This window comes from Hippocampus guttulatus, chromosome 20, assembly GCF_054856545.1.
Source record: "Hippocampus guttulatus isolate MCC_2025c chromosome 20, RoL_Hgut_1.0, whole genome shotgun sequence".
Classification (NCBI taxonomy): domain Eukaryota; kingdom Metazoa; phylum Chordata; class Actinopteri; order Syngnathiformes; family Syngnathidae; genus Hippocampus; species Hippocampus guttulatus.
In genome coordinates this window covers 164662-176697 of record NC_141280.1, presented here as the reverse complement: position 1 = coordinate 176697, position 12036 = coordinate 164662, and the positions used below count along the sequence as shown (strand labels likewise).

Here is a 12036-nt window from a genome sequence, read left to right as displayed (position 1 = left end):
CGGTCTGGCTGAGCAGTCATTGGCTGACTAACTCGGCGTGGGCGGGGTTACGTTCACTGCCCCAAAGGATCCCTCACTCCGGACGCACTTGACGACGTTTGCGAGCGAGCACCGGTTAACAGCGATCCGAGAGCAACTTGGCCAAGAAACTGTCCGTTTGGTTCGTGAGGTTGCACGGCTATGAGACGACGGCGCGAGGTGAGGAAAGGTCAGCCCGAGCCGCCTCGGGGCCAAGCGCGGCCTCCCCCGCTCGCTCGAGGTCAGGTGTGAGCGCCGACCTTCGACCCTCGCTCATCGCGGCGGGCGCCTTGACATCCGAGCGGACCCGACTCGCCGCCGCTTCCAGATACGAAGCCCCGCCCGAGCGATTGCTTCCGGAACGCTCTCGGTTTTTGCCGTGACCCGCAAGCGCCGACTTGACACGCCGGCGCTGTAAGGCGGCAGTCGGCTCGAGGAACCCCGTTCGGAACAATTTGCAGCTCTGGGGATCGAACGAGTGGACATTTTTCCAAAAAGCGGCTCGCCCGGCTGTTTATTGGCCCTTTTGGCTCTCGTCCCGCTCAAGATACCTCAAAGAGAATGACGCCCGTGCGTATGTGTCCACTGCCAACATATGCGGACAGCAAAGTGGTTAAGATCGCACCGTTGTCTGAGTGTCGTGTGTCGCTTTCTATTATTTGGTCCTTTTTTTGTCAACTTTTCTTTTGATAGCGGCGCGGACACCCGCAGCGGCTCCTCTTGTTTTATGTTTCATGCCGTGCGGCACATTTGACAATCAAGTTGTATCCGATCCAATTTTGGGTTTCAGGTCCAAGCGAGACAAAAGGCGAGAAGTGCGCCTTTGACCGACGAGCCGGCCGGGAGGGCCGGCCCCTTTTTGTTTGGAGCCGGCCACGTTTCAGGTGAGCGCGAGTCCTCGCGAGGGCCACCGTGAAATGAATTGCAGGTGGCCAACGTGCGGCGCGCTGCTGCTGTCTTGGTGCCAAATGCCAGGAAGTCAAAGCAGCACCTTTCGCTCCTTGGCAAGTCTTTAATCTGCCACCTGGCTTTCCACATTTTCATGCTTATCTCCACAAAGAGAACTAAGAGCCGAGCTAGAAGATCTCCTCCTCTTCTTCTGCCAAACAGCCAAAACCTGGAGAAGAGCAACAACAAATCATGGTGAAAATGTCAATCAACAAGGCGGCAAAGTCAAAGGCGGCAATTCTCGCGTCCGCTGACGTTGAACAAGCTGCAGAGCGCTGACGCACTCGTCGTCGTCGTCGTCGTCCTTTTCCTGCTCCTCTTCATCTTCTTCACCCGGCTCTTGCTCGTCCCTCTCGGCCGCGCCGGGTTCTGCTCGCGCGGTGTCCGTCGTCATGGAAACCAACTGCAAGGTTCATACCGCGGGTCAAGTCTGGTTTTTTGTTTGGCCATCTGAGGCGGGTATCAGGGGGGGTTTTTCCTTTCAAATCCACACGATGAGTACAATTGCAATTTGTAGTGTCTGCACTCACCTCGGACGGGCTTTTCTTCTTTGGCGGTCCCGAGAAGAGCGGGCCCAGCCTGAAACAAAGACGGAGCGCGCTCCGGTGACCGGCGACCCGACAGGACCAGACGACCCTGCGGCAGCGAGAGCCGAAGGGTCGAAAGCGAGTCGCCCTTGCTTGGCATCAATCGGTAGCTCTCGCGGGCGAGCGCAAATATATGCGGGAGCAATGACGACAGAAGCTCGCTTTCTTTTTTTGTTTGCGCGCGCGGTCGTCGGACGTCACCTTTTTCCCATGACGTCGGCGCTCGTGGCCATGCCCGCCCCGACGTGGCCCTGCGCCCGCTTGCAGCGGCGTCTTTTTCTGGCAGGCCTGACGGGGGCCTCGGGGGGGGCCTTTTCAGGAGGGCCGCCGGCCTCGCTTGGCGTCTGGCCACCGTCGAGGTCTTTGAGGACGTCGTAGTTGATCTTGGCCGAGATCTTCTTCTTCTCCAACATCTTCTTGATGGCCTCGCCCGCCGTGGCCGCCGGGACGGCGTCCTCCTTCTTCTTCTTCTTCTTGGTCTTCTCGGACGTCTGGGGCTGCAAAGAAAGGGACGGACGGGGGCCGTCGGACGGGGGCCGTCGGACGCCGCCCGCGTCCCGCCACGGCCGCCGGACAATGCGCCCACCTTCTCCCGGTACGTCCCGTCTTCCTTGTCTCGCCGAATTTGTTCTTCTTTCTCTGCAAGGCACAAACGCGCGCGGCGGTCAACGGGCGGTCCTCTTTTGTTGAGCGTTTGCGTCTCGGCAGGACCTTTCTGCTCTTGCAGGTATTCTCGGTTCTGCCGCATCCACAGCCGCGTCTTGACTTGGACCTCCTTGTCGCTCAGGATGTACTGAAGGGGACACGCCGGCGGTGGAAAACGGCTTTCCGGCCCCTCGATCGCTCAACTCACCTTCTCGATCTCCAGCTCGTCGATCCCGTCCAGATCCAGGTCGCCGCCGCCCTCCGAGTTCTCCTCCTCGGCCTCTGCGGAAAACAAAACAACGGATGCAAACGCAAAATAAGCGCTCAACGGCGCCAAGCGAGGATGACGAGACCGAGCGGGCGGTCGGCTGACCGGACTTGTCGCGCTCCTCGTCGAACATCCGGAAGCTTTGCCGCAGGTCCAGAGCGGCGGAACCGTCCAGCAGGTCGGCAACGGAGGGCGGGCGGCGCGATCCCTCCGGGCCCGCCTCTCCGTCGTCACGCTCGCGCTCCTCGGGGCCCCACCCTCCCTCCTCTTGCATCACTTGGCACAGGAAGTTGCGCGTGAGGTGACGGTCAGCGCTTCGGAGGTCACGATCTTCGGCGTCGGACGTCGAGTCCGCCGGGATACCCTTGCCCCGAGGGTCTGTGACGAAAACGGCCCCCCCCCCCCCGTGAAAAGGCGTCCCGGCGAGTTGTCGCCCGGCGAGACGGCCGCTCACCCATTTCGTGCACGTAGGCGGCGTAGATTCCCCGCAGTTTGGGTCGGCTCTTCTCCAGCTCGCTCTCGATCTGGTCTTGGTAGCAACTGAGCTCTCCTAAGGGAAGGAGACTGACGGGTCAGCCGGGGGCCGGGCCGACTTTTGCCGCACAACTCGGGTCTGACCTTGCACCTCGTTGAGCTTCTTGGTCAGCTCTCGCTCCAGCTGCGGAGGAAGGCCGGCATGAAGCGGGTCGCGGGCGCACCGTGACCGCGGGGGGAGGTGGGGGGGGGGGGGGGCGCACCTGCTGCATCTTGGTCTTGTGCTGAGCGGCGGTGAAAGACGGCGGGTCGCATTCCTGCTCCAGGTCCACCTTCATGAACTCGTCGATGGTCAGGTGACTGGTGGGCGTGTCCTCGAACTCCACAAGCCTGCAAGAGCGAGGCAGCCGTCTCCAAGAGGGCCCCGAGCCTCGGCCGCGCCGCGCCGCGCCGCCTCACCTCTTCCTCAGCGTGGCCTGACACACTTTGACCACCCCGATCACGTCCTTCACCGTACGCCGGAACTTGTGCATGCGGGCCGCCACCAGCAGGGCTGGAGACAAACGGCGGCGAGTGAGGAACGGCCGAGCCCCGCGTCGGCGCGGCGCCCGCTTTCGAGCTTCATTGAGGGAATGCCAAGGAAGCGCCGGCGGCCTCCCGCATCACCACCGAGCTCAATAACTCGCTACCGGCGCCGCAGAGTCCGGAGGGCCGGCGGCCCGTGTGCATCCAGTCCCTCTTCATCCTCTGAACCAGACGAAGGGCCGTCATGGAGACGTCGTGAGTCTTGATCCCAAATTCCAGCATGTGAGCGAAGCGAGGGATCAGCAGACACGGATCTGGACCGTACGGCACAAGATCGAGAGGCATTTGATTTTTTTTGCCGCCGCCACAAGTCCGAGGAACGCAAGAGTAAAGGGGCACGCTGGCGTTCTCACCGACGGCGGGCGCGTTGATGCAGAGTTCGCGAGCCAACAACAGGAAGGTTTTCCCCAGGATGTAAACGTTGACCTACACGCACACGTCGCAAAGGGCTCAGCTTGACAGAGACGTCTCTCTCTCTCGCTTTTGCTCGGCCCTCGGCCCTCACCTGCAGCAGGTCGCTGAGATCCAGCAACATATCTGACAAGCGGTTCAGGAAACCTCAGCGCCACGCGAGAACAACGGCTCACCGCCACGAGGCGCGCGCACGCGCGCGCGATGGGATACGCGGCGTCCCCTCCGTGCGACACACCAGGTAGAGGCAGGCGGCGATGATGTGTTCCGTTTTGCGTCCACGCGTCAGATGTCTGCTGACCACCATCTTGAAGAAGTTGAAGGCCGTGTCCAGGCAGTGCTGGTTGAGCTGCAGCTGGTTGCCGAGGTGATAGATCTGCCGTCTCCCTGCCACCATTCACAGTGATTGACGGCACTCGGCCGCCGCCTTTCGCGGCATCGTTCCCGGGACGACGCTTGCGAGCGAGCCGCTCGAGACGTTGAAAACGCAGTACGGGGCAGGCGACCGTGACGTCTAATTTAAAAAAAAACAAACAAACACAACTCACCACTTTGCAGCGTCTGCGCGCGGGACTCTTTACCGACGCTCGTGTGGAAACCAGAACCAATCAGAGGAGTCTTGGCCGGACCTGAGAAACACACCCACGCACACGCGCCACCGCAATCAGTCTCAGGTGTGGCCACTTTGCCCGTCGCCAGGGCAACGGGCTCATTAGCCCACCTGGCTGCACGGGACCAAGTTTGGCTCAGCTTGAGTCGAGTTCATTGCAAGATGAGGACGGCGGCGGTCTTCCTCGGGTGAGTTCCGGAACTTTCTTTTGAAACGCAACGCAACGCAACGCGAGAGTAAAAAGCGACTGCTTTTGCTTGCAGGATGACTTTTCTGACTTTGCTCAGCTGGACTCACGGGAGGGCTGAAGGTAAAGCGCTTGATGATTTTCGCAGTGCAACAAGTCCTCGGTTAGCAACCGATTGATGACCGTTTTGATGCCTCGTTGAACTAAAATTTCAGCGCGTCAATGGTAACCGCTGTGATGGCGCTCGTCCCTTTGCCAAAGGGGACGTGAGCCAACGTCTGCTTTGACTTGGAAAAGTGCGGGCCTACGTTTTGGATGATTTTTCTGACATCCCCCCGCCAAGGCCACAACCAATTTGGATGTAGACGCTGCAACGTTCACCTGGCCTCCCTTACGGGCACTAAAAAGTGTTACTTTGAGCCGTAATGATCATTTGCTTCCATGAGTCTCATTTTGTTTCTATCCCCCCCCCCCCCCCCAACCTAGTCGAGTGGGCCTGTCGGGATCGTTATCTGTGGATCCACGTGCTCTCCAAACGGACGGCCCGCTTCGAGGCCATCGGTCAGTGCTCGCGTCGGGTCGCGGGCAGCGGCGCGAAGGTTGACCTTGCGAACCTTTTGTCCACCGCGACGGCGTAGATGCCAACGGCGCGCACCCCATCAGCAAAGCGCTGGCCTCCCGCTGCGGCTACACCATCAGCACCTTCGAGGCTGGCGGCTACACCACCTTCAGAGCTTCGTACTACTCCTGCTTCACTCTGGTCCAGGTCGCGCCCCGCCCCGCCCCGCCCCAATATCGGGACTCTTGCACTCGGCGCCAGAGGTTCACGCGTGCTTTTGCGCGTTCAGGACGACCGGGTCTTCACCTTCCGATTGAACGTGATGGTGAGCGACGGCGCCTCGGAATGGACGAGCCACCCGGTCTCTGCCGCGTGTTCCGGTCTGAGCTGGATCCACCGGGAGATCGTGTGCGAGGAGGACTACATGGAGGTAAGCGGGCGCTCCGGTCAAAGCCCGGCCGCGCCGCTCAAGGGCGTTTTTTTGCTCGGATGTCGTCAGGCGAACGTCCGGCGGGAGGCTTCGTGCGCCGCGCGGCCGGGGCCGGCCGGACAAGCCGAGCGGGCGGCCCTCTCCCAGGTGACGTCTCGCTCGCTCAAAAGGAAACCTCGTCCCAACGTTTGCCAAACGGAAATCTTCTGACCGCTGCGCTTCAGGCGGTCGTGACGGCGAGCTCGGTTTCTCAGCTGATGTTCCTGCGGCCCGACGGCCGTCTGACCCCGGTGCCGATCGCCGAGGCGGAGGGCGGGGGCTACGGCGTGACCCTGACCGCCGACAGGGCGGTTTTCCGAGCTCCCTACAAAGCGGCGGAGGCGCGGCTGATCCAAGTAGGTCGCTCGCCGGCAACGCGCGGCGGTGGAAGCTCCGAGCCAACCTCGTTGAACGACGAGTGTCTCGGAAACGTAAAGCCCGCTTCTCAAATGAGACCGACGCGTCGCCCCTTGAGACAAAGCCTTCAAGATGAAATCGCGAGGCTGACGTTGGCCGGTGATGGCTTCGGATCCTTCGGAAGAGGCGAGACCTTGAAACGTTGACTCGATTGACTTGAACCCTCAGGTGGACGGCATCGACGTCGTGGCGCTTGGTGTTTTTCTCTTCTACAAACGGCAGCTGACGGTGGTGACGCTGGACATGTCCGTGGCCTGCGCCGTCAGTACGTCCTCATCGAAACGGGCGGGCGGGCTCCGGCTCCTACGTGGGAGGGGGGAAACGAAAACAAAACTCTCGGCTCCGCGCGGTTTCAGACGCCGCTTCTTACGACGGAGCTCGGCTGGTGTGGGACTTGCCCAACGTGCTGAGGCCCCTCCTCGAGGAGGGAGCGGCATTTCACAGTCGCAAGCGGAGCCTCGAGGTGGACGGCGTGATGCTGGACGAGCAGAGCGCTGCCGCCAAGGGTTTCGGTCTGGTCCAACAAGAGGAGCTGGTCCGAATCTCGGTTCCCTTTGGCGCCGAGGGCGGCTACGCGAGGGTAAAGTCGCCCCGGTCCCAGTTTGAGCCGAGGACCGCTCGCGTGCTGTCTGAATGCATTTTTCTTCCAGAGTTTGGTGGTAGACAACATGTACAAGGAGACCTTTGTGATTTCCCTGCTCTACGAACACCTCTTCTCGGCGGCGTCTCAAGACGGTGGCGGCGTTGACACCAAAGTTCGAATTGTCAGGGTGCTCCAAACGCCGCCGCTCTGTCGGCGACCCTTCAGCCTCGACCGTAAGCCCGCCGCCTTTTTCTGTCACCTTCAAGATCGGGCCGCTCGAATGTCACGCTCGGAGTCAAATTGTTGCAGATGCGAGCGGCCGTCTCGGCGTCCTTGAGTCCTTTGAGAACGAACGCTACCTTTCCTCCCGCAGAGACGGCCGGTGACGCGGGTGTGTTCGGCATCTACCTGGGAAACATTCCCAGCGATGTCATTTTGGAAGAAGTCCGAGTCAACGGGGTGCAGGTGCCGATGGAGCCGGCGGAAGGTGGCTTCGGCGTCACCCCCGTCGTGCACCTTAATGGCAGCAGAGCTTACCAACTCCAGCTTCCCTTTTCAAACGCGGCAGTTCAGAGGACGGTAAGACTTTTGGCACCCGGCTTGAGTTTGTGCACATGTGGAGAGGGGGGGGGGGGGGGGTTGAACTGGGTGACAAGGGCGGGTGGCCGAAAACCCAATTCTTGCAAATTGATTCCAAAAGAGTTGCCCGTCTGGTGTGACCGCTGGACAACTTCCTGTTTGCCGGCGCGGCGCACCGCTTCAGTAGCAATGCTAAATATCCCCCCCCCCCCCCACGTTCTTTGGCGTCATCCTCAAAATGAACTGGTGTTGTCTTCCAACAGTACATGGGGGAAGGGGTGGTCCGCCACGCCATTGATGTCAACTTCACGTTGACCCACATGCCCCATAGGAGCTCGTACTACCACCACACCTCGATCGCCGCTCAAGTCTTCAGCGCGTGTAAGAGCACGTCGGTATCTGGCCGCTGCTGAAAAGGCATGCCCCCGTTTTACGCCCGTTCTCTCCTCAAGTTCCTCCAAAGATCACGGCTCAGTGTTTCGACCGAGGCATCCTCTTCAGTGTGGCCGTGGGCCCCGGAGCCCGGTCGCTGTGGGAGGTGGGCGTCGAGCACCAGCCGCTGACGCCGCAGCTCGCCGCTCAAAGAGGCTACAAACTTCTCAACGACAGTCAAAAGATCACCTTGGAAGTTCCTGTGTTTTCCATAGGCTATACCTACCAAGTAAGTGACGCACTGGAAATAACAAAGAACTCCCAAAATCCCCGGTGAACCTTCTGATTCCCCCCCCCCCCCCTTTTGCTGCGCGCCTTGTTTCAGGACATTAACCTGTCCAACTTTTATGGGACATTTAAGCTGCTGCTTCGAGATGCCAGAACTCTTGAGGTTCAGACCTCCACATCCAAACACTGTCTCTTCAAAACTGAAGACATGATAGGTGAGTTGCACACGCGGCGTTACCCACCGCTGCGCTGCCCCCTTGCTCGTATCAGAAATATTCAAGCGGAAAAACGCCGACTTTCATAAATCCTCCGAACGGAAATCGACAGAACCGCCTTCGAAATGAAACGAAGCCCAAATGTTTGCTCGACTTTGCAGCCGAGGATGACGCAAATGCAATGGCGGGCTCTCTTGGGCTAATCGTTGTGCTCTCAGTCTGTTCTTCAGACGGCATCATCACAGTGGTGACGAGACCCACGTCCACCTGGCCCGCAGCGCGGCCGGAAAGAACCGGTCTGCTGGACCCCACCTGTCGACCCAAAGAGACGGACGCCACTCGGGTCCTTTTCCAGTTCAGGCTGGACTCGTGTGGGACCAGGGCCGCGGTATTGCTCCGCGGCTTGTTCACGGAGACGGTCGGCCGGGATGCAAGTCTGTTGTACTCCGCAGGTGGGAGACTACGTGGTTTACGAGAACGAGATCCTTCATGACAGACGGCTAATTGCAGACGGACCAAATTTCATCTCCCGAGATTCTCAGTTTAAGTAAAGAAAAAGTACAACGGTAGCCCCAATCATTTCACAGATCTGGGAATAAAACCGATCTTCTTCTTCTTCTTTTTTTCCACCCCCCCCCCCAAAAAAAGGTTAACCGTCAGGTGCTTCTATCCGCTTAGTGGAATCAACAGACTGACAGCGGATCGGATCTCCAGATCTGAAACTCCGGGATTTGGTTCAATCGATGTTTTCGGAAGCCTCACCGGTCAGTTGCGCGTGCGCGCACGCGTTTCTGAATATGAAGCTCAGTTCAATGAATGTGCTGAATGTTTTCCGCTAGATCCAAAGAATCTCTCCCCAGACTGTTTACAGCAGCTTTCCAGAAATGAGATGAGCCCGTCGGAAACTGCGCCGAGCCAGGGAATGGGCAAAGTTGCGCCCGCGCCGGCACCGAGCCGCTCCCTTTCAATGCCGGGACATCCGAGCGAGATGGACGTAAACTCTCCAAAGCGGCAAGCTGTTCCACAGCGCACTCAAACTCCTCCCGGTCCCCCCACATTGCCACCCCAAGGCCGGCTCGAGGATCCATTTCCTCACCCATATGACCCCTCGGCATACAGCCACTTGCAGCCAGCGCGCGAGACGTGGCACGTGAAACGTGTGGAAGCCTCCGGTCCAACACGGAACTGGTCTCCTGTCAGGCGAACGGAGTTGAGCAAGCCGAACGAACCCCGGTGGACCTCGGAGAAGGAGCCACGTCAGGGTTTGGGCCCATTTCGCACAGAGACAAATGGGCACGCGAGACCTGGCGACACTCCTCCTATTTATCCTTTGAAAAGCATTCCAGTGACTCAAATCCCTCCAGGATTCGGCCAAAGTCCCGAGCAACTCGGGGTCCGTGACCAATCTGTCAACCGCGTTCAAAGCATTCGGGTTAAACCTCAAAGACCGCTAACTTTTCAAATTCCCAGCCGCAGCGGAATTCATGCGCCAAGCCCCAGCCTAACGGGCGTCGGCGACGCAAAGGACCAGACGCCGCAACGTCCTGAAGGTCCGAAACGTCTTGCGCCACCGGGAAACTGGCGGCGTTTGGCCGAGACTCCAAACGCTCGGGGGAAAATGTCTTCCACTTTGGACGTCGTTCAAATGGCAGGTATGGACTCAAACTAGCAATGTGACAAGATTTATGTGGAAAAAGTTACATCTGGTTGATTGGTCTCTTACACAATTTATGGATGCGGGATGGATCTGTAGGTCACGATGGCGAACGCAGGCCATCATTAGCTACTCCCAAAACTATCAACTTTTTTTTCCTTCAAACGTCAGTTTGAAAAGCGAATGACATTTAATCCCGAACCTTTGTCACCAGGACCATCTCAAAGTATGACCGGCCCTGGTCTCGGAGGGTTCACGGCACCAGCGCCGAGATGGAGCTCTGACGAGGTGTCTTCCCTCGGCGGCCCTGTGAAGACTGCCCCCCATCTCGGTCCCAAAGATTATTTATTCACTCGCGATATAGATGGGAAGGAGGCCACCGAGCCCCAGGAGGGGAACGTCGGCTCCGCCGCCTCTCAAATAGGTTCGGCCGTGGACTCGAGGACCTCCGATCAAAGAGACTGCCGCGGACCGTCGGCTGCGCGCGCAGCCAGTATTCATCATGGAATCATTCGAGCGATGGAAGGACTTGAGCATGCGGCAAGGGAAAGCGAAAGGCCGTCTTCAGGTGGGCTCGGGACACACCATTCCAATCTCTGAGTTGACCGGGTCCTCAAATTGTGATTTCTCAAGCAGCCGTGTCCACTTGAAATAAAAATGGCTCTGCTTCAACTTATGTGGGTGTCCTTTGCTTAATGCTGATCAGAAGCAAGTTTGGATCGCCTCTTCCGGGAGCGGGGGGGGCTCCAAAGTCTGTCTTCTACATTCTGTCGGTCAAGTCCTCCAGTATTTTGATCGCTTTCAGTTAATCACCGAAGGGCACGACCTATTCTCCTGTTCCTCGGACAATGCTCATTGTTTTTTGGGGAGGCGGGGGACTGTGAATAAAACGGTCATTCCTACAAAGGGCTTTTTAGTGGACATTTTAGGGAGCCATCAAGGTCCACCAGTTGAAGGGGTCAATGCAAAGCAGATTCAGCATTGGACTGACATTTCTGGGGAAATCTTGTTGCAAATCCATGTCCGTTTGTCTCTTTATCATGAGTGTTTTGGGTGGGTGAGAAAGAAACTTGACGTACGCCAGTGTTTCGAGAGTGGTATTTGGTTGGCTGCATTTTTGAGATATTAATGAAATGAAATGTTTGTAAGACTGGTGCAATTTTTGCTCACCGTCAGTAGAGACAAACTGTCCCACAGCAGAGGACACTCCTCCACTTCCTTCCACAAATTGGACCTCGGAGACAATGATGTTGTCCTCCAGAACCGAACCGCAGCTGGTGCACACGGCGCTTCCCCGAGCCTGGTCCACATCGATGTCCGCCCCCCCGCAGGTCCTGCACAGCCTGGAGCTCATTGTGCTAAGGTCACACGACATAGGGAGCAGGTTACCGTCACAAATTGCGTAACATGACAGAAATTACGCTGCCGGTCTCATTTCAAATTAGAAGTGGTCTTGTGCCACCCTGGTGCGTGATCATCACAAATTGACTATTTACCTTCCATATGAAAAGTAAAAACAATTGCCCTGTTACTGTGAATCGACATGGATGCTGTGTGCACATATAGAATGTGCTGGGAACGGCAAGGATACTGCGCAGAACCCTCAAGCTTCCTGGCCTCTGGTCGAGGACCCGAGCTGAATGGAGGACGGACACCACCCGAGGGGTGAGACGAGGAATTTTATACATTGACAAAGTTGTATCCAATTATATATATACAGTATATATGCGCACACAATTTTCAAAAATGACTCGCAAAGCGGCAGCTGCCTGTGAGATTCGAACCGGGCTCCTCAGAGTTGTCGACCCAAATGCTTACGCACTATGCTACTCCTGACGAAGAAAATCGGTCCTATTTTCACACGTCATAACGTTCCTGGACAAATGCAAACCAAGACATGGAAGAAGACTCACGACGAACGTCGACGAACGTCGAAGCGCAACAAGAGTGGAAAAGATTTTGGCGCTCAGAAAGATCAGCCAGCCCTTCGAGTGTCCGACGTCATCCTTTCCCTTACAAGCGTACAAGTACCCATTTGAAGTTCAGGATTTTTTTTTCTTTTAAATTTCCGAATATTTCTTTTGAATTTCCCGATTTCGCGTTTCATTCACTTGCGAAAGAAAAAAGCCATCATTGTTTGGCTTCCTGATTCGCGTTCGATGGCGTC

At 57.6% G+C, this 12036-nt stretch overlaps 2 protein-coding genes across 4 annotated transcripts; one reads left to right on the top strand and one right to left on the bottom strand.

The window, feature by feature from the left end:
• Positions 1 to 515: 515 nt before the first annotated feature.
• Positions 516 to 12021, bottom strand: brf1b (BRF1 general transcription factor IIIB subunit b). Of its 2 annotated transcripts, none has more exons than XM_086100810.1 (19): positions 11783 to 12021; positions 11040 to 11227; positions 4485 to 4565; positions 4150 to 4323; positions 4031 to 4062; positions 3879 to 3951; positions 3630 to 3779; positions 3400 to 3493; positions 3204 to 3330; positions 3085 to 3124; positions 2921 to 3016; positions 2572 to 2844; positions 2407 to 2480; positions 2265 to 2346; positions 2140 to 2192; positions 1755 to 2050; positions 1497 to 1545; positions 1251 to 1369; positions 516 to 1135 (listed from the first exon to the last, which is right to left on the bottom strand). In XM_086100810.1, the coding sequence occupies exons 2-19, from the start codon at positions 11221 to 11223 to the stop codon at positions 805 to 807; spliced, it is 2328 nt and encodes a 775-aa protein (XP_085956936.1). In that variant the 5' UTR covers positions 11224 to 11227; positions 11783 to 12021; the 3' UTR covers positions 516 to 804. The 2 variants fall into 2 exon arrangements, with proteins under 2 accessions (XP_085956936.1, XP_085956937.1); XM_086100811.1 differs by having other exon boundaries at positions 1017 to 1135; positions 1222 to 1369; positions 11783 to 12015.
• Positions 4317 to 10545, top strand: LOC147187273 (uncharacterized). 2 transcript variants are annotated; one of them, XM_086100808.1, is made up of 20 exons: positions 4317 to 4734; positions 4810 to 4856; positions 5220 to 5294; positions 5372 to 5499; positions 5582 to 5722; positions 5792 to 5869; positions 5947 to 6117; positions 6347 to 6443; positions 6535 to 6758; positions 6829 to 6994; positions 7135 to 7340; positions 7604 to 7721; positions 7793 to 8001; positions 8098 to 8215; positions 8434 to 8603; positions 8668 to 8762; positions 8864 to 8979; positions 9055 to 9608; positions 9686 to 9867; positions 10084 to 10229. In XM_086100808.1, the coding sequence occupies exons 1-19, from the start codon at positions 4709 to 4711 to the stop codon at positions 9761 to 9763; spliced, it is 2817 nt and encodes a 938-aa protein (XP_085956934.1). In that variant the 5' UTR covers positions 4317 to 4708; the 3' UTR covers positions 9764 to 9867; positions 10084 to 10229. The 2 variants fall into 2 exon arrangements, with proteins under 2 accessions (XP_085956934.1, XP_085956933.1); XM_086100807.1 differs by having other exon boundaries at positions 9055 to 9867; positions 10084 to 10545.
• Positions 12022 to 12036: the final 15 nt, after the last annotated feature.

Bases quoted from the DNA above. Each gene is read 5' to 3' on its own strand.
- LOC147187273 (XM_086100807.1), top strand. From the start codon at position 4,709: ATGAGGACGGCGGCGGTCTTCCTCGG. The intron at 5,500-5,581 runs GTCGCGCCCCGC...TTGCGCGTTCAG, and splicing joins CCTGCTTCACTCTGGTCCAG to GACGACCGGGTCTTCACCTT. The intron at 8,763-8,863 runs GTAAAGAAAAAG...CCCCAAAAAAAG, and splicing joins TCCCGAGATTCTCAGTTTAA to GTTAACCGTCAGGTGCTTCT.
- brf1b (XM_086100810.1), bottom strand. From the start codon at position 11,223: ATGAGCTCCAGGCTGTGCAGGACCTGCGGGGGGGCGGACATCGATGTG. The intron at 3,017-3,084 runs GTCAGACCCGAG...TCCTTCCCTTAG, and splicing joins GAAGCTCAACGAGGTGCAAG to GAGAGCTCAGTTGCTACCAA. The intron at 1,370-1,496 runs GTGAGTGCAGAC...TGAACCTTGCAG, and splicing joins AGAAGAAAAGCCCGTCCGAG to TTGGTTTCCATGACGACGGA.